The sequence below is a fragment of the Myodes glareolus genome, chromosome 1 (genome assembly GCF_982192425.1).
Source record: "Myodes glareolus chromosome 1, mMyoGla1.1, whole genome shotgun sequence".
Lineage (NCBI taxonomy): Eukaryota > Metazoa > Chordata > Mammalia > Rodentia > Cricetidae > Myodes > Myodes glareolus.
In genome coordinates, this window is record NC_142026.1 from 119,941,420 (window position 1) to 119,961,776 (window position 20,357).

The 20,357-nt window shown below is 40.6% G+C and overlaps 1 protein-coding gene across 4 annotated transcripts in view; it reads left to right on the forward strand.

Moving 5' to 3' along the window:
• Nucleotides 1–12,524, forward strand: part of Adgrg6 (adhesion G protein-coupled receptor G6) — a 131,158-nt gene extending 118,634 nt beyond the window's left edge. For 2 of the 4 annotated variants that reach the window (XM_048424969.3, XM_048424970.3), the window contains 3 exons: nucleotides 5,747–5,848; nucleotides 6,472–6,624; nucleotides 9,680–12,524. In XM_048424969.3, coding sequence (XP_048280926.3) covers nucleotides 5,747–5,848; nucleotides 6,472–6,624; nucleotides 9,680–9,858 — 434 coding nt within the window. In that variant the 3' untranslated portion in view covers nucleotides 9,859–12,524. Of the gene's footprint in view, nucleotides 1–5,746; nucleotides 5,849–6,471; nucleotides 6,625–7,370; nucleotides 7,417–7,528; nucleotides 7,742–9,679 lie in introns of those variants that run through there. The other 2 variants (XM_048424971.3, XM_048424972.3) reach the window with 2 other exon arrangements.
• The last annotated feature ends 7,833 nt before the right edge of the window (nucleotides 12,525–20,357 follow it).

Genomic DNA, 20,357 nt, shown 5'->3' on the forward strand with positions numbered 1-20,357 from the left:
GTTATTCAACTGGAACTGTCATTAGTTTCAATCCTATGGGCAGACTGAGACATTAAGTTAGATTTTGAGATGCACTAAATTAAATGCCAGCTGAATTTCCCTTGCCCAGTTGGAGCCTCATGCAAGTTAAGCTATGACACAGCCACACACACAATGCACATGTGTAATTGCTGCCAAGGTAAAGATGGCCCGCCTTTCAACTCCAGACACCCGAAACGACACCGAGTGGGATGCAATGGGACACACTGCAAGGAAATATATTGCTCATCCTTTCACCAGGCATTTCGTGCCCCAGAGAAATAATTTTGTAAAGAGAGTCTTTGTAGTATGAAAAGAAGATCCAAAACACATTTCCCAAACCAGCCAGAAACCCAAGTTAACAATAGCTGGCTTTGTTTGAGTGACAAGCACACCTGAGAGGTGGTCAGTCTCGTGTTTAGAGTCACTCCAGAGCTTAGAAACCATCCAGGCTGTTCCACCAATGGTCAAGGATGTAGTGCACACTGCTTCTTCCTTCCCAATAGCTGACTTGATAAATTACTGACTGATTTTTTTCTAGCAAAAGTCTAAAATTTACAGTTATGATCTAAGACCCAGTCACCCACAGCTGCTCACCCGACCCTCTCTCAAACCCTTGAAGTTGTTTATATGATGATATGTTAAAGGTCCAAATTTATTGTTTACTTTCTTGGAAAGGTTTTGGGTTTTTTTGTTTTTTTGTTTGTTTGTCTGTTTTTTGGCCTTTAGATGCTAAAGCACTCTCAGAGATGAGCAGTCAAAACTATTATTTCCCCTCCATCTGGACTTGCATGAGGCCTTTTGGAACAGTGACAGGTGGCCACTTAACTGACTTCGACTTTACCCCATTATATCTCTGGCATTTCTTTTTAAGTTTTTTTTTTTGATAATTAGACTCAACATCAGAAATAGCTACTCATGTTACATGGACTCATGAAAGCCACGTTTCTGCCTGAGTCAAGCAAAGGGAATGAATTCTACATGGGAGTCAAATTTCTAATGAAAATATATTTTCCCCAAAATAGATAAATAGCTCCATAAGGATCAAGATTAAAGGCAAGTCATATAATCCACAATGAGTATGATGCCAGAATTTAAAAGCTGGGTTTTATTTCTTTTCTAAGGGGCTAAGATTCTGGATTTGATGACAGGATTAGGAACAAGAAACAAAACCTACTACTTCAGAAGATTGTTTAGACTGTTTTCTTTCCCCAGAATCAGAGCGCTCACCATCTTTCTGCACTGTGTTTGCATAGCTAGCTCAGCTTCCAAAAGGTCGTGATAAGGTAGAATTTGTTACATTCTCTACCTTCAGGATCCCCATAGAGAGCCCTGCTTTTCCACATGCATTACAGTATTTGTCCTTCTTCAGCCCAGCTGGAAATATTATTAATTGAAAGTGGAAAACATTGTTATGTTTACTAGGAATTAAGAAACTTTGAGTTCTTGCATCATAGTGGTGTGTTGGTGTGAAGTGAGTATCTCGTGGACGATGGATGCTAACGAAGGCGTGGACGATGGATGCTAAGATGGATGCTAACGAAGGCGTGGACGATGGATGCTAAGATGGATGCTAATGAAGGCATGGACGGTGGATGCTAAGATGGATGCTAACGAAGGCGTGGATGATGGATGCTAAGATGGATGCTAACGAAGGCGTTGAGTGATGGCAGTGAGAGGGAAAGGAGTGGCTTGAACCCTGTTGTGCTCATCTAGCATGGAGTGGTTTCAAGGAGGGGAATTAGATAAGTAAGGTAGTTTACCAGGTGAAGCAACTGTTGCTAAGGAATCCTGGCTTAAATTCCTTTGAGTGGTAGTCTCTCAGGCTAGGCTTAAATTCACCCAAAATGGACAGTGGGCAACTGTAGCTCCTTGGTTTTGGTTGTTGTTCGTTTGGTTGGTTTATTATTTGTTTGTTTGCTTTCTAACAGAAAGGACTCATGAACTTAGCACTTACCAATCAAGTTGAAGCAAAGCTTTAATTTTGAATTCAATCTTTTGGCTGTACAGGCTTCCAAACCTCACTGAGATCTCTCTTAGTCCTCAGTAAAGCTGAAAGGGACCAAGAGGAGTAAAACTTTCTCATTACTACTCCAGCCACACGATGAAGCTCGTAGCAGAAAACTGGGGACCATACGTTTCCTAGGTGTAATAAATAGCCTCAAAGGCAGAAACATGTGGATAGACGATGGAGGTTGGGTGGGAAATGGAATGGATTCCTTAGAATGAAATGGAAACCCGATTAAGATTGTGTAGCTAACTTCTGGTGCCATTTATGCACAGTTGCACCAGTGGTTATAGCTTATTATGCCAGGCATTATTTGATTTCACAGGGTTCATAGCTCAGTAAGGCTGCTGATTCTTCTTCTTTCCCAGTAGCATGCTTACAACCTATTAGCTGTGTGAGAGCTCTCCAGTACAGGTGAAACTTCTGATTCAGGACAAACTTGATTTAGAACTTCTTTAACCTCTCTGATAGAACATTTCAAACAAAAAAATGCACTCATAATCACCAACAAAAAAGTAATACATGATATTATATTGAGACAACATATATATGTAATAAGATATGTATATACCTATTTTTATATATAACACACAAAAATATATAACTTAGTTATATATATATATATATATATATATATATATACACACATACACACACACATATATACACACACCAAAGTCTAAAGTTATATGATGGTATGATAATACTATTTACCTGATGTCTTATGGATACCTTTTTTAAAACCTCTCAAAGCTAAAGGTATTCGGGACTAGTGAGATAGATCATCAGGTAAAGACCTTTAACAAAGCTTCATAACTTGACTTCATTCCTGGAACTCATAGGATGGAAGGAGAGAAGAGACTCCTACAAGTTGTCCTCTGACCTCCACACATGTGCCCACGCATGTATACACATAAAAATACATACTAAATAAGTGTAATAAAAATTTTAAAATAAATATGTTTGAATTTAGCATGAATTTTTAGTAGGATAATCCCCTGCTTAGAACCAGTGACAAAGAGATAATCAATTTATCTCATATTACCATATCTCCACAGGTCAGAATAAGCAATAGGACATATTAGCAGGAATTTCCAGCCATGTCCTTACTTTAGGCATTGTGTTTGGGGCTGTCTGATGGTCATAGGGTAGCTAAGCACAGAGGAAGACAGCCAAGGCTAGAACAGAATTCCAAAGGGCTTTAACCCTGTTTTCATTTATTCTAAAATATAATCAGAATCATGTGACATTAAGATAGTAACTACTATATATGCCATATTTTGCAAAGTTAACTATACATGTCAGACTGTCAAACCTTTCTTATGCTATCTTTTGAAACTTTATCTTATTTATTATAGGTGTATGTGTGTATGCTTAAGGGGCACAGATATTGAATAGCACACATGTGGAGGTCTGTTGCAAGGGAGTGAGCCACTTGTTCTTCCTGACCACCTGGCTAGCTTGCACTCAAAATAATCACACAGAAACTATATTAATTAAATCACTGCTTGGTCCATTAGCTCTAGCATCTTATTGGCTAAATTTTACATCTTAATTTAACCCATCTAGTAATCTGTGTATTACCACATGGCAGTGGCTTACTGGGTAAAATTCCCAGCATCTGTCTCTGGTGGCTCCATGCCGTTCCTCTCACTCTTCCCTTCTTCCTCCCAGAATTCAGCTCCATCTTCCCTGCCTACCTAATTTCTGCCCTATCAACTGGCAAAGGCAGCTTCTTTATTCATTAATGAAAATCACTGCACACAGAGGGGACTCTCACAGAGGTCAGAGAATAGCTTTACGGAATTGGTGCTCTCCTTGCACCTTTACATGAATTCTGAGGATCAAACTCAGGTCTCCAGCCTTGAGTGTCAAGCACTTTACTCACTGAGCAATCTCTCTTGCCTGCCCACACTTTTTAAATTATGCAGCTAGAGTATAGTTAAGTTGTCTTAAGGAATACTCCATATTCAAAAGCAACCAATAAGCTTAATTGTCCCTTAACAATACTATAATAATTTTACTTTTATGACACTCTACAAGATTCTTAGATCCATGAAATTAAATATCAACCTTATTCTTCCTGAAAATTCCAAATGTCAAATTTAGTGCTTTGAAGATAGTCACTGCACAAATTAACCTTCTGGAACTTTCCTTTACCTCCCTTCCATTCTAATCATTTTAAAGACTCCATTCCAGCATGCATCTTCTGCAAGGCCCTTCCTCATGTAGACATGCTATCACTGTCACTAGCATAGCATAAAACGAGGGTTTTGCCTCAAATTTCACTGGTGTATTTTTTAGAAACTTTTGCCTTAAAAGCATTGTCATTATCATCCTATATTCTTTAATTTGCATGGAACTCAGTCTGTTATATTTTTATTTGTTTTGCTCCAGAACAAGGTATCCCAATGTAGCCCAGGCTAGCCTTGAACTTGCCCTCTTGATTCAGTCTTCAACGTTTTGGGTGTACCCCTACTGCACCATTGTCAGCTAGTATGCATGCATGGCCTTTATGTTCAGGTGTGGGTGTGTATGGGTGTGCATGTGCACATGCATGTGTACATATGCGCACACACATTTGTGCATCTGTGTAAGCCCACAATTGACACTGGAAATATTACTTGATTTCTACTTTATTCATCGAGGCAGGGTCTCTCCTTTGAAGCTAAAGATAATCAGAATAGCTAATCTGGTGACCCAGCTTGCTCTGGGGATCCCATGGTTTCATCACCCTGTCCACTTAGCATATATGGAGGATCTAGGGATCTGAACTCCTGTCTTCATGGTTTTAAAGCAGGTACTTTGCCCACTCAGCAATCTCCCCAGACCATACATAGATCTCATTTTTAACTCCCTACTTCTAATCACATATCATCCCTTAAAATGAGCACATATTCACGTATTGAACACAGGATGAATTCATCTCATTAACCTGGTTGCTATTATTCACTTGTTAAGGAAAAATTATGCTATACGATTCCTAGCATCATTCCAGAAACAGCTAGAGCACAGACCAACAGGTGACCAACTCTCTTTGGAGCTTTGTTGCCCACTGGTAACAGATAATCATAAAAACAAATGGCCGCACAAGAAATACAAAAGCACCATGTATTGATCAGTGTGCACAAAAGAGGAAGAGTAGGGGACTAAATTAAGAATGAATTACAACTTCAGACAGTGGCCTCTCTAGGGAGTTAATGGATAGTCTGAGGCAGAAGACTATTACTAAAATATCTGAAGAAAGAGTGGTCAGGATGGTGTTTGGTGAGAACAAGCCTTATTTATACATTGAGAAGCAGAAGAGTGTTCACGTGGTTGGGGGTCATCGTCATGACTTCTGTCAATATCTGAAGCTTGAGATGTCTCAGCAAGACATCCTAGAAGCTGTGTGGGTTGAAATCTTTTGTTGGGGAGAGATGGGAATGAAGTCAATGATGCAAAGCATTGTTGAATCTTAGGAGTGGATAGTTAGGTCATAAGGGATGCTGAACAGACAAAGACAGAGCCAGGTCCATGGACTCATTCTGAATTTACACAAGTCTCTGTGTTCTCCTGTTGAAGACTGAACTGCCTACTGCATGCACTAAGATTCCATTTCTTAAGATCTTTGTCCCTCAGTGACTTTGTTCTAAAATAAGAAGAGAATTCCACAGACTTAATATTTATCCTTTAAAATGTGCCATTTGTCTTAAGTATTCACATGTTCTCTCATTGTAGGGTTATTTATATTTATCTTCCACTGCGCCATGAAGGAGAATGTTCAAAAACAGTGGAGGCGCCATCTCTGCTGTGGCAGGTTTCGGCTAGCAGACAATTCAGGTAAGGGCATGGAGTTAAGTGGGTTTGGAGAAGCATGGGGTTGAAAGAAGTGGGGTTGAAACCATGAGCATCCCGCCTTACACGGTCAGAGCAGCAAAGCCCACTCCCCTCCCAAAGAGGGCTGCAACACAGGGTATGTGTGGATGCTGAGTTGGAATCTTTGAACGTTCTGTATTGGGCCCCATCTTTGAACGTTGTAGAAATCCTGAACAGGTTTAAACATTGCTCAAGTTTTGACATCTGATTTGACAATTTGTCTGCAGGTTCCACTACAGTCGACTCACCTTGCCAGGTATTAGACTCTTGGTTGACTTTTAGATGAAGAGACTGTTTTCAGGGTGCATAAAATTTGAAGGAAAATGCCACTAACTTTTTAAACACCTGCAAATATTTCTCAGCTATAGATATTGAAGTGGGATACGAACTACCCTGTGCACGGCGTCGGAACAAGATAGTTCTCTGTCCCCAGGCTCTTACAATTTCCATGTCAATATCTCTTAAATTGCTGAGTGTACTAGGAAACTGGCTGTTCTTGATAGATTAAACGACACAGTGAGGGATTTCTGGGACAGCCTGTATTCTCTATAAGCCAACTAATAAAGTCTTCTCCTTCGTTCTTTCAGATTGGAGCAAGACAGCTACCAATATCATCAAGAAGAGCTCTGATAATCTGGGGAAATCGTTATCTTCAAGTTCCATTGGTTCCAACTCAACATACCTCACGTCCAAATCAAAATCCAGCTCCACCACCTATTTCAAAAGAAACAGTCACTCATGTGAGTCATTCTTGGCCATATAAAGCTTCCCCCTGGTTCTTTCCCATCGAGTCATTTTCATCACAAAACTGACTTATGCTGACTGGTGCATCCCTGCTAGAGGGTGGCTGTAGATTTCCATGAACGGAACAATCCATCTAAAGACTTTATTCATCGTCATTGTAAATTTTAAATTTCAAATAAGGACTGTCAGAAATGTCGCTTTGGTTTGTGTCCCACTTGTTCAGTGTGGCTACTGCGGCTGCATGTTCTGACCTTAGCATATACACAAAACATCCTGATGAAATAAAGAACGTTTTGCCGTACTTGAGGTTGATGGTGAAATGTGTGACAGCTTTAAACTTGTAACTTCAAAGAGAAATGATAGGATTTCTAGTTCTCGATACTAATGGAGCCCTTGACAGACAGCTGTAGCGTCTTGGCACACGCTGCATTCCTAAAGAAATACGTTTAAAATGTTTACTCCACTTAGTTATTACAGATGAGCAGAGGTGTGTGGCACTGAACAGACTAGTATTTGACATTTTTCTAAAGAAGGAGTAAGCTATGTGAAGTGTCTACACTTGCCCATGTTGCAAACACTCGAGTTAGAGTTTATTTGCAAGTCTAATCCCTGCCAGTTGTTAGTGGGACGGCTGCCTACTAAGGACAGCTTGGGGTGTGCAGAAAGAGGCCAAATAACCTCAGGAATACATAGTTGCTTTATTTCTTGGAATTGATCTAGTTATTCGTTGTTTATGGTGTAGATAATTTCTCCTAAGAGAATTCCTTCAACAAAAGTGGAATATTCAGGTAATTTATACTGCTCCTCTTGGATGCATGAATTTGGACAAGGTAATGAGAATGTCTGCATGGACTCAGCTAAGGGTCTTGCTGCACCAGCGACATGGCTTTCTCTTTACAGTCCTTCGCAGCTAGCACAGTGGTACTCCTGCACTGAGCTGGAATCTGACATTTCCGTAGTGGGCTGTGCCAGCTCTTCTCTGCATGGGGTGTGCAAGCCGTGCCTTCTAAGCAATGTACCATCTGCCCCATGCTCCAGAAGAATGGGTCACATATCATGTGATATAACAACAGAAAACAAGAAGTACATAATAAACTTTTTGTTATGATATGACTTATTTTCTTTTTGTTTTTACTTTTCAATATCTTTTGGATTGCTGGGTGTACCATGGTACATTCGTAGAAGTCCTGAATGAGAAATTTGTCGATTGCAAGCTGCTTTGTGGTGATTATTTTGATCCGCTTGAGCCTTCAGTAGATGTCAAATAATGGTTCATATCTCTAGCCCCTGATTTTCAGATATGCAATCTAAATCTTTGCTACTCATAATGTAATATTTAGCCAGAAGCCATGGGACACTGTGTATGAATATGATGTATTGGATACATAAACACAGAGTTCTGCTCTATTAGAGTATGGAGAGCCATCCAGTGTGATCGTGTATTTGGAATGAGGCCAGTTACAGTCTCTAAAAATACGTGCCCTTGGAAACTGTCCAGGAAGAATGGTTGTATCCTCAACATTTCTCTAAGGACCTGTGGTTTGATAAAAAAAAGTCAAGCACAGATTATTTCTTATTTATATTTAAGAAAAAAAATCCTCAACAGAAAACCAGTGGCTAGAGAATCTGGGAACCCAAAGGAAGCACAAAATTAGCCAGCTTGCTGAGAGCTTCATGGGCAGGACCTTATCTGCGGCCCCTCCAGGCTTTTTCTAATCAGTGCTAGGACATGCTTCAGTCATTCTGTCATTCCATCTGCCCATCTTCCCATGAATCATCTCCCCTTCCCCCTGGCTTCCTTTAGTAGGGGAAGACACCACCCATTTCCTGTTCTAGGCTACTTTTGACTTGGTGTTTGCCCAAGACAGAACAGGAGTAGAGCAGCAGATACCATGAAGATGACTTTGACTTTGGTCACTTCCTGATTGTTTTACAGATCATTTTACATATGGGGGTCCATTTTACTCAAAACACAAAAGGCTTGCCATAAATACTGCAATTTTGGAGGAAGCTCTGACTACTGACATCAGTGTTTGGGAGCAGCATTTTCTTGCCTCGCTCACAGAAGTATAGAGGAGATATGACTATAATGGAGCCATGTTTTTCTTGATCATCACTCTGAAGTCTGTACTTTGGTTAATCAGAGGGTAAAACTTTTCCCAAAGTGTACCGGGGGGGAAGACAAACACTTATTATATTCATAGAAACACAAAATTTACATAGATAATAAGAGTGGTATGAATTTCAACTTTCAGAGCATTACCTGAACCAATTTTAGAGTTTATGAATCTGGAGAAAACAAGTTTATACTTATTTAAGACAGAAAAATTCTAAACATTTATTGAGTGGTCCTCAATTGCTAGTGATATCTCTGATAGTATTGCTTCTGGAATATTTCCAGTGAAGAGAATTTTGATTTTATAACAGGAATGCTTCTGTTCTCTTCCATTCATCTCACAACTAGCAATCACGAGGAAATGCACTCAGTAGTCTTTCACGTTTACTTAAATTCACATTTATCCTCCAAAAACACTTAAACTAAATTTTGTCAAAAAGTTTTATGGCAGTGTCAAATTTACTTATCAAGTAGAATGCAGGGAGTCTCCTTGCAAGTGTGCACTCAGAGGTAGCTATATTTTCATTCTTCCCTACTCCATATTATTTGTAAAACATATCTCAGATATCACATCTTTTTTCATGAGTATTTCAGCATATTTTAATTCAATTTTTAAATCATTTCTGACTTTGGGCCATTTGGTGCATATATTTTTGGGGAAAAAAAGGTTCAACTCTTTTATTCATTAAATCTGAAAAACAGCACTTGGGGAAATATTTTGTTGTAACAAGCCATGACAGAAATTACTTGAAAGTAAGTTGACATTCAATAATATTAAAAGTGCATTTGAAGAGGGATTGTATTTGAGGGCTGCCTATTCCCTAACCTGTCAGGAAGCCCAGGGCACCCACTCCGTGGTGTTCTCATTAAATGTCATGGCTCAGCCTTGTCACTTGCTCATCCTGCAACTGAATCTCTTGTATCATTTCTTACAGACAGCACTTCCATGGACAAGTCCTTGTCAAAACTGACCCATACTGGTGGAGAGCAGACGTCAATCATCCCTGTCCATCAGGTTATTGATAAGGTCAAAGGCTACTGTAATGCTCATTCAGATAACTTCTATAAAAATATTATTCTGTCAGATACATTCAGCCACAGTACAAAGTTTTAATGTATTGGGTGGGGGGAAGAGAATCTGTCTGGAGAAGTGTAAACCTTTTCAAGCAGCGAAAGCTATGCCCAGCAGAAGGCAGTGTGCTGTTCCCTAGGTAACTACCAAGCCTTGAGGACTGGATCTTGTTAGAGAAACTCTTGTGGGAACCAGAATTCATCTTTTCAGAATATTTCTTCTGTGGACAAGCTTCAGTCATCACACTGCAGAACTGAAAACACGCTGAACATTGCAAGGAGACAGGACTTCTTAGAATGAGTAACTGCATCCAACTCACCAGAATTTGAGGGAAAAGGCATTAAAATCAGAAGATGCAAGAGGAAGAAACCCAAGAGTGAATTCTAGTTTAGATCTCATCTGTCCCATCTCACCTGAATGTAAGATGCTTGAATGTGGCCTGACTTTTATAAAGACTAAGTAGAAAAAACACTAATTAATGTTTGTAGTGATTTTGGATGCTCACGGGTTCTGTTCCAATGCTATTTTCTATGAATATAGCAGCATCTCTTTCTTTTTTTTTCAGTGAAACTTCAACCATAGGTAGAAAAGATGTTTAATATTTGACCCATATAATAGTAAATGTGATTTTTCCCATTATGTCAAATATTTAATTTTCATGAACATAACTTGCTAAGAGAGTATTTCAGAAATTTGATCTCATTAATATGCTGTATAAATTTCTAATCTCTCAAGTCATACATCTTAAGCATCACCATCGTCCCACACACATGAATCCAGCTGAATGTGCACTTGGCATAAAGTGGGGCTCCTGGAAGTTAAGAACAAATAGGTGTACCCTTCCCCACCCCATCCCGTGTCTCCCCTTTACTCTTCATTGGGCCCACAGGCTCAAGAGAAGAATGAGAATTCCAATTAAGCACCCTCTATACCATGACCTCTCACCACTAAGAGAACACACTTTTGAGACTATGTGAAACTATGCCTGCTTGAATGATTTTAAGATGTTTCAGATCCCATAAACTCAGAGACCTCTGACTTCCCCCAGTGATAATTTTCTTATAAAGAACATACAGTGAGATATGCAGCTGTCTCGGTTCATCAAAATAACTTAGAAATATGTAGACCTACAATTGCTAGTCTAAAAACTATTTGCACTGAGCCCTCCAATCAGAGTGTATAAGAGCCTCAAGAGGGCTGGCGAGATAGACTACTCTATGGTGTAATATTTATGGATCGGATTGCAGCATGCAAGTCATGCAAAGCCTTCAGCAGCTCGCCTAACTCCAAAAGGACCCTAAGCAATGTGTACTTGCTAAGGAGGGTATAGGTTGTTCTCCAGTGATGGAATCCTCTCCGCTGGCCTCAGTACATGCTGGTGTTAGCCTTGCTCAGGGCTCTCTGCCATGTTCCGGGTTTGGCAGGACAGTTTCACAGCGATGACAAAGGGGGAGAGTCTCGCAGAGTTAGGCGGAGGGCAGAGGCCAGACCTGAACCTCTGTGCAGAAAGCAGATCATCCTCGGCTAAGATATATAGGACCCTGCAGACTCTGCAACAGCTGAAGGGTCCTCTCCTCTCACCAAGTGTCAATCATGAAGCTATTTGCCAGGCTGCAAAAGATGATAGAATGCGGTGGTGGGTTGTTGTTGCTGTCCCATTTTCTAACAGCCTGGACTGGCATCTTGGTGGATGTGAATGTTGTTAGGCCTGGTTTTCACAGAGGAGGAGGCCATTTAGGAGACGTGGATGGTAAATCTTAAGGTCACTAAGATTCACTGCACTAGAGCCAGTCCTTTTCTTGTGGTTTATATCAACAGGCTGCTCATTGGGCCAGTGGATACATACACCGGTGAAATCTAAGTTCGCTAGTCACGAAATATTCACCTTCTCCCCCAAACCTAGGTGTTCACGCTAGATTTCCATTAGCTTTCTACTGTGAGACTTCTGCACAAAGTGCATGTTTAGTTAATAAAAATTATGACATAGTTTCAAAAATGGCTTTGCTTTTGATTTTCACTGACAAGTATTCAGATCGCAGAGAAACCTTTTTTGTTTCTTCATATTTGGCGAGAATGTCAGCTTCACTTTAAAAATTATTTGATGGCAAGATAAGAAGAAGAAACACCAGACTAGGAATAGGTGCAAGTGGATTTCAAAGCCTGATCTAAATTCTACCTTTATGTGGCGTCATGTGCATTTGGCTCCTCAGAAGACTGGGGCAGGAATTCCACTGGAGGGCCAGACTCCGGCCTCCACCCGCCTGTAAGACAGTACCAGTTCATACTCTGGTTCCTCACTCCCCACCCTCTCTCTTCCCTGCGCTGCATTCGAGCTTTGGTCTAGGGTCCTGAGACAACTTCGTTCTTGTCACTGGTTCCTGCGGTGTAAAGATTTTCTTTGTCATTGGCAATGTCTCTCCTGTACATATTTATTTATTTGTGTTCATGTCAGTTTTGTTCAATACCTTAGCTTCCTGTTGCCCGGTTTTATTGTTGTAATGAACTTTCTGTTAGAGAGACTGTATTTTTTTTCTAGAAAGGTTGTGAAACAGTTTTCTGTAGCAGTATCTTTGAATATTCTGGAAAGAAGCAACTGTGAGGGCAAACTAGAATTAGCAGTGAGAAACTGCTAATGCTGATTTGCCATTTTAACTGAAATGGAAAATGATTTTTCAAATAAATACTTATGTTGTTCATGTTCCAAATTATTCACTTCCCTTATGAGTGAATGTTTCTATTTCTGACTCTTAAATAGGGAAAAAAAGTTATTTGACAACTGGAAAATAACCTTGCCACCAATAAATCCAATGACATGGGGTGATTTAGCCAAAACACTAGGAATGAATATGTGACGAAGATCCAGATTCTGGGCTTAATGCACTCTGACGTTAGAATTTTTCAGGATAACTGATACACAGCCAGGCTGTATGGCAGCTTAAACATAATTTAGGCATGATTATTTTGAAGGAAAGACTAAAGCATAAAATGAAAATGAAAATAAAGAATGGAAAGGAACATCATAGTGTTATGCAGAATTTGGGGCTTGAGGTATACGTCTCCCATTTACAGTACCTGTTTTCCTCATGGGAGACATGGAAACTGGTCCGTTTTAGTTAACTTTACTTGCATGATCAGAACGAAGGCACCCCACTTCCTTTTCCCTCTGGTAACTTAGAATCATTCGTTTCTGCAGAGCCAAGGCCAATTTGGCTCACGGTGTTCCTCAGCGAAGTGTGTGCCCAGCACTAAGTTGTGAGGCTCTTTGGCAGGTCACTGCAAAACCAGACCTCCTGAGCCAAGGTTTACAACTCCGCGCCAAGTCATGTTAAGAAAACAGGCCCATCTGCAGACCTGGGTGATCAGGTCACTCACTTCTGAAGGCATGGGTGAGCAACAGTGGGGCACTCACAGGAAACTCCTGTTTGATTTCCATGCTATTCCATGTTTATAGCAGTTCTGAAGTCTGTATGAGTTGGGCTTTGTAAACGCAGCGCCTTGGCCAGGCTTCAGTGTTCTCAGTTAAATAACATGCCGCTCTTTCAGACCCAGCCTAATCTCCCTCCCTCTCCTGACTAATCTTTCCCACCCAGACTCCATACTTGTCTCTTTTCGCTTCATCTCCCACCTTTATGTATTCCCTCCTTCCTTCATTTCCAGGAACAATGATTTGTGTGATTTTCCTTCCTTCTTCTGTCTTCCTTGAGAAAAAGTAAGAATAAAAGTGAAATTTTCAAATATTCTCATTTATAGTCTACTTTCTGAGAGGCTATAAAGGAAAAGGGAAGATTTTAAAGTTTTCTTCCCACAGGCAGACTCTCACCTGCTGAAAAAACATGTTGGCAACTTCCAAATTTGGGCAGCTGTGAAAAGAGCTGCTGTAATTATCTAATGTCCAAGTTTTTGTGCTGACATATCCTTCATATTCTTGGGTAAAACATGAAACCACGAAGGTGGATCATATGACAAGAGAATGTTTGACTTATTTAGATTCTGCCACCGGCCTTGCAAAGTTGTGATTGGAGAGAGGCTTAAGATATTTAAAAAGTGTGTGTGTGTGTGTGTGTGTGTGTGTGTGTGTGTGTGTATGTAATGCCCCGATGTGCAGGTGCCCATAGAAGTCAGAAGAAGCAGCTATATTTACAGGCATTTGTGAACCAAACTCAGGTTCTCTGCAAGAACAAATACTCTTAATTTCTAAGCCATCCTGCTCCCTGGAGGGTTTGCACTAATTTTTGTTTCTCCACATTGGCAACAGACCATAGCCCTACCTACAGCCTTTGGTTTCTGTTCTGTCAGAGGGGTGTGTGTGTGTGTGTGTGTGTGTGTGTGTGTGTGTATCCATAGGGTACGGTTACACTCACGTGGAGCTCAGAGGACAGCCTCTGGTGGAAGTCCTCAGGCACTATCTTAGTTACTTTTCTCTTTGCTATGATAAAATACCTCAGCAAAAGCAACTTGAAAGAGAATGGGCTTATGTTGGTTTACCATTCCAGAAGGACAGAGTCCATCTGGCAGGGAAGATGTGTCAGTCAACAGAAAACTCATGGTGGCAAGATCAGGCACCTTGCTTTTCATACTGCAATACTGCATCCACACTCAAAGTTAGAACAGGAAGTGGGGCCAAACTATAAAGCATCAAGGCCTGTTGTTAGATATTTTACTCTTATTACTCTTTTGGCTTTTGGGGGGACACCACACAGCTCCCAAATAAATCATACATGGAGGCTTATTTTGAGTTATGAATGTCAGCCTTAGCTTGCCTTGCTTCTTGCCAGTTTTTCTTAACTTAGATTATCCCATCTATCTTTGGACTTGGGGCTTTTATCTTTCTCTATTCCTGTATACCTTTTCTTTCCTTCTTATTCTATGTAGCTGGGTGGCTGGATGGCTGGCCCCTGAAGTACTCCTCCTCCTCTCATTCCCAGATTGCCCTTCTCCCAGATTTCTCCCCATATTTCTCCTCTCTTCCTGCCAGCCTATTTCTCTTTCCTGCCTTGCTATTGGTCATTCAGCGCTTTAATAGACCATCAGGTGTTTTAGACAGGCACAGTAACACGGCTTCACGGAGTTAAACCAATGCAAAATAAACAAATGCAACACACCTTAAAATAATATTCCCCCACAAAGGTCTGCCACCGATAGCCTCAAGGTTCCAGCTTTTGAAGATCCCACAACCTTCCCAAAGAGCACTACAGATAGCATGATCAACCTACTATCTGTAGATGCTTCATCAGTCATAGGAGGTCTGGGGAACATACTACAATGAAACCATGACAGGCGCCTTCCACCTTTCTGTTTGAGATAAGATCTCTCATTGGCCTGGAATATCATCATATAGGCCAAGAGAGTTCCCAATGACCCGCCTGACTCCACCTCCCATCTCGTCTTTGCTAGGATTACAGACATGTGCCACCATACCCAGCAGTTCACATTGGTTCCGGGGTCCAGACCCAGGTCTTCACACTCCCAAAGCAAGCCCTTTAATAACTGAACCATCTCCACATCTCATAGCTACATTTCTGTGAAGTCTGAGTCATGTTGTCAAGTTTGTCTTGGATCCTAACCATGATTTTTTAGGTCTGGTTCTCAATACCATATAATGATGGTTTGAAGATCTCTAAATTTAAATTCTTGAGAATTTGGTGGTTTGTTTGTTTAGAGAACAATGGTTATTGGAGAACAAAAAAATACAGTAGTTCTTAGACTTCTGTTAAATCTATGTATTTAAATATACATATATTACTTAAATAATATAAGTATAATGAAATGTAAATTTATATATTAGATAGATGGTTGCAATTAAATCTCAGTTAGGTCTCAGCCTAATGTTTGTTTTGGTTCTCTTAATATCTGTCTAGAAGTTTCTGTGCCTGAGAAAGCCACATTACAGCCTTCAGGGAAGCTGGTAAGTCTCAATAGGGTTAACCAATTAAATGAGAGGAACTTGAGATAGCAATGAATATGAGGGTGATGAGGTTCAGAAAGGCAAAGTGATCCCACATTCTGCTAAAGCCAATAGCACCTTTACTATTAAAAGGGTCACACAGTGCAGAACAAATGTCACAGAATCATTTTGTACAAAACACTTACTCTGTTAGTGAATGTTCTTTAGTGTGGATGTCTGTATCTCTTACCTGCCATGCATCTCAGTTTACCTATAAAGCAAAGAAGGTGATAACAACATAGGTATGTCCAGCACCAGAAGCCCGTGACGATGTGTAATTTCATTAGATGTTTAAATCCTCACAGTTCCCCTCGAAACACAAAATACAACGACTGAAAGCCTAATACCCAATAAGGCGTCTTAATTTTATTTAATGTGGATTTTCCCAGGAATACATCTATTCTCTACCTCTTCATGTCTAAAGTACGTGTCTTCTTTGCGCACACAATTTAGTTCCTTAGGCATATTTGCTGTTTTCTAAAGAACGAGTTTGTCGGAAGACTCACTCCCAGAGGCAAAGAAGACGATGGTCTAGGAAGCTGCCACTGCCGAGTGAGCGCCAGAGACAAAACCTCATTTCTTCCCACCGGCTGTGGATTACAGCAAGGTTCAAAGTCCACAAGGAAAAGCATAGAACAGCAAGAGGAAAGGCAAAGATAATAGGCCAGGTAGTCACTGTGGAAGAGGGACACCCCTGGGACAGTGAGAATGCAGCATCCATGGATACCATTTGGCAAGTGCACAGCTTGGGTCTCACCGCAGGGAGAACTGCTCTTACTTCTTCCTCTGAAGAACTTTAAGCTAGGGACAGCTGTGTGTAAGTTCTGGGGCATTGATTTCCATAGAACTGCTTGCCAGAGATCCAAGGAGCGCTTCAGTGGCCAATGCTGTATGCCACTGCGTTTTCAGGACTCAGAACATCTCCTTGTACGTTGTTTCAAATACAAAATTACAGACATCATGACCACAGGGCCTGATCTATGGTTGTGCAAGTGTGTGGAGTGGGATGGGAAAGATGTATAAACAACAGGAAATCAGCACATTCAATGGCTTAATATTTAGGGGAAAATTATGCCCTGTGGAACAAATGGTTGGCACCTTGACAAGCCCATCTCCAGTTAGTATTTCCATCTGAAAGTAAGTCATTTATTCAAAAGTTTTGGTTCATAATACTAAATGTGTTTACACAACACAGAGAGAATCTTGAGAATAGTACTTAGAATCTTTTTATATATTTTTCTTGAAAATAAAGGGTTTTAAAATATAACATATTCTGATCACTATTTCCCCTCCCTTATCTCTTCCTAGATAGTCCCTACCCCTGACCCTTCCAACTCCAAGTTGTTTTTCTCCTTTAAGAAAACAAACAGCCAATAAAAAGACAAATAAACAAGACTAAAACAAGATGAACAAGCAAAAACAAACAAAGGGCACTAGAAATACATACACATGCACACACACACACACACATGACACACACACCTTCACAGGGACACACACATGGACACACACAGACACACACATAAACACACACACATGACACACACACACATCTTCACAGGGACACACACATGCACACACACAGAGATACACATGATAGACACACACGCATCTTCATAGGGACATACATATGGACACACACAGACACACACATACACACACCTTCACAGGGACAGACACAAAGCCTATAAAAATGCAAAATCAGAAACTACAATATACAAGTAAAAGACCAGTAAGGTAAGCAATGCCCCCTAAAAACAATGTGAGACTACAAAAGAAAAATTTTCAAAAATAGCTTTGGGTACTCTGACACTTAAAATGACACTCTCCTTTCCAGAATATCCCCAAGCAAGTATCACAAACATGTAAATTAAGAAGACCTTTTACTAAACCTTTGCCACAGTAATGGAGAAGTCAGTAGCAGACCTGAAGCAGGTTTGAGTCTTCTTCTCTAACCCACAAAGCCTCTTAAGGGATGGCTAACATAAATGTGGCTTTTATTTTCCGAATCACTGGTAAATACTTTTGTCTCCACAGATCTTTCCTCTGTCGTTTCCTCTATGCATCGACTCAGGCTGTATTTATTCAACAAAAGCTCTTATAGTTCGAAATGCCTTGCTGTTTGCTTCCCCTCCTCAGTTACATCTTCCCTCACTTGATGAAGCACATTCTGGGCTGATGTGGCCTCATGTGCCAGGACTCATAAGTAAAAGACAGATCTTCCTTCTTCTTCTGCTCAGACAACTCTAGTTTGGGTCACGTTGACAAAAATCCTACCAAGGACAGAGTCCAAGAAACATGGCCTCTTTTTAGCAACTGCTGCATACTACGACAATGGTCCTAGGACAATGGTCCGCTACAGCCTGGGTACCCAGCAGAGGACAGTTGCCTGTCCCTCATGGATAGTGAAGCAGGGCTGAGACCCAAAGGAGATTTCTGCCTTCACTGAGTACACCAGGGTGCAGCTGGCATCGCCTGGAAATGATCATTTGTCCCCTTAATCTAATTTAATATCCCCTAATCTAAGCCAACCTTGGCATCATGTGAAGACCACAGACTTGTTCATTTCACTTGTTGAAGTAAATATGTAAATGTGTGTGTGAGTGTGTGTATGTGTGTAAGTGTATGTGTGATTGAATGACTGTGAATGACAGAGTGTATGTATGTATGTGTGTGTCTATGTGAGTGTATGTAAGAGTGAGTGTGTGTATTATGAGTATGTGTATTAGAGTGTGAGAGTATTACAGGTGTGAGGGGTATATAAGTATGGCTGAGTGTATGAGTTCAACTGTGTGTAAAAGTATTTGTGTGAGTCTATGTATGGGTGGAACTGTGTGAGTGTGTGTCCACATATTTATTATATTAGATAATATAATGCTTAACTGGTTTTGGCTTCAAATAGGATGTGCATATATAAGTGTGTTTATATAACTATGTGTGTATGTGACTTTGTGAAGATTGATCAGTAGATAGATGATGGATGGGTGACTTGGTGGATGGATGGATGAATGGATGGATGAATGGATAGATGGATGGATGGTAGGTGGCTTGGTGGATGGATATATGATGGATGGATGGATGGATGGATGGATGGGTAGATGGATGGGTAGATGGCTGGGTTGGTGGATAGATGGATGGGTGGGTAGCTTGGTGGATGGATATATGATAGATGGATGATGGATAAATGAGTGGATGGGTGGGTCGATGGATGGTTGGATGGATAGAAATACAGATAAATACATGATAAATATAAGCCACAATCTCTCTCAATAAAAGGAAAGGAAGATGGCTGTCTTGTAAGAGGTAATATGAATATATATATATATATATATATATATATATAATCTTAAAGATAGATGATACCTCTTTCTCAGTAAGCTCAGAAGTCATCTTACACAGTGTGATGGTTTGCATCTGGAATGATACACAAATGTCCATGTGACAGTTTGATCCTCAGCTGTGGTTCCATAGGACGATGATAGAAGTTTCAGGAGGCAGGGCTTTATTGGAAGAGGTGGATCACTGATGCATACTTTTGGAGACTACTGCTTCCTTGCCACCAAGAGGAAAGCTCTGCCACAAACTTTTACCAGAATGTACTCTCACTAAAGGTATAAAAGGCACCAGGCTAAACTATCATGAACCAAAACCCATGAAACTGAGCCCCAGATTATCTATTCATCCTTTGTGTTCCCGTCCTCGAGTATTTCACCACAGTTATTAATAGTGATCAATGATGCTGGAGAATTGTCTGTATTCTGTCAATCATATTTTAATAAAACGCTGATTGGCCAGGCAGGCAGTATAGGCAGGAAAACCAAACAGGAAGTAGAGGTGATGCAATGAGAACAGGAGAATTCTGGGAAGCAGGGAGGTTCCTCTGCCATTCCTGCGCAGACCACTGAAGAGACAACATATAAGCTGACAGCTGAAAAAGGTACCAAGCTATATGACTAACATAGATCAGAATAATGGGTTAAGATAAGTCATAAGAACTAATAAGTAGCCTGACCTAATGGGCCAATCAGCTTTATAACTTATAGAGATCTCTGTGTGATTGATTTTCTCTTTGGGGCATGCCGGTTGTGGGGTACCGGGCGGGACAGAAACCCCAACAAGCCGGCCCCTCATGTTACATATGGTGCCCAACCCCAATAAGCTGGCCCGTCATACTACAGATCAATACATGAAAAGACAGTGCCTTTTCTTCTTGGTGCCCAGCACTCTATTCTCCTCAGTTTTCTAGAGGAGCCAGTTGGCCTGGGCTTTCCTTTGGGAACTTACTTATGACCCTTTGCAAGCTTTCTCTTACAATATACATGCTCAAGTATAAACGAGAATAAAACACTCCAGAACTTATTCACCTGATTCCAAACAGGGCAGGAAACCCTTGCAGCATTTAGTGATCAAAGATGAAAGCTAATAAAATGGATTTTCACGGATCACAGCATGATATTGTGGGAAAAATAAAATCAGTAAGTTAAAATTTCTTCTGAGAAAGGGAGTCATTAAAATCCTGCATGAAAAACACACACAACTTTTGATCACTCTGTCTTTTTTCTTCCCTTTCTTGCCAGACCCCATGATTCCTTGAATC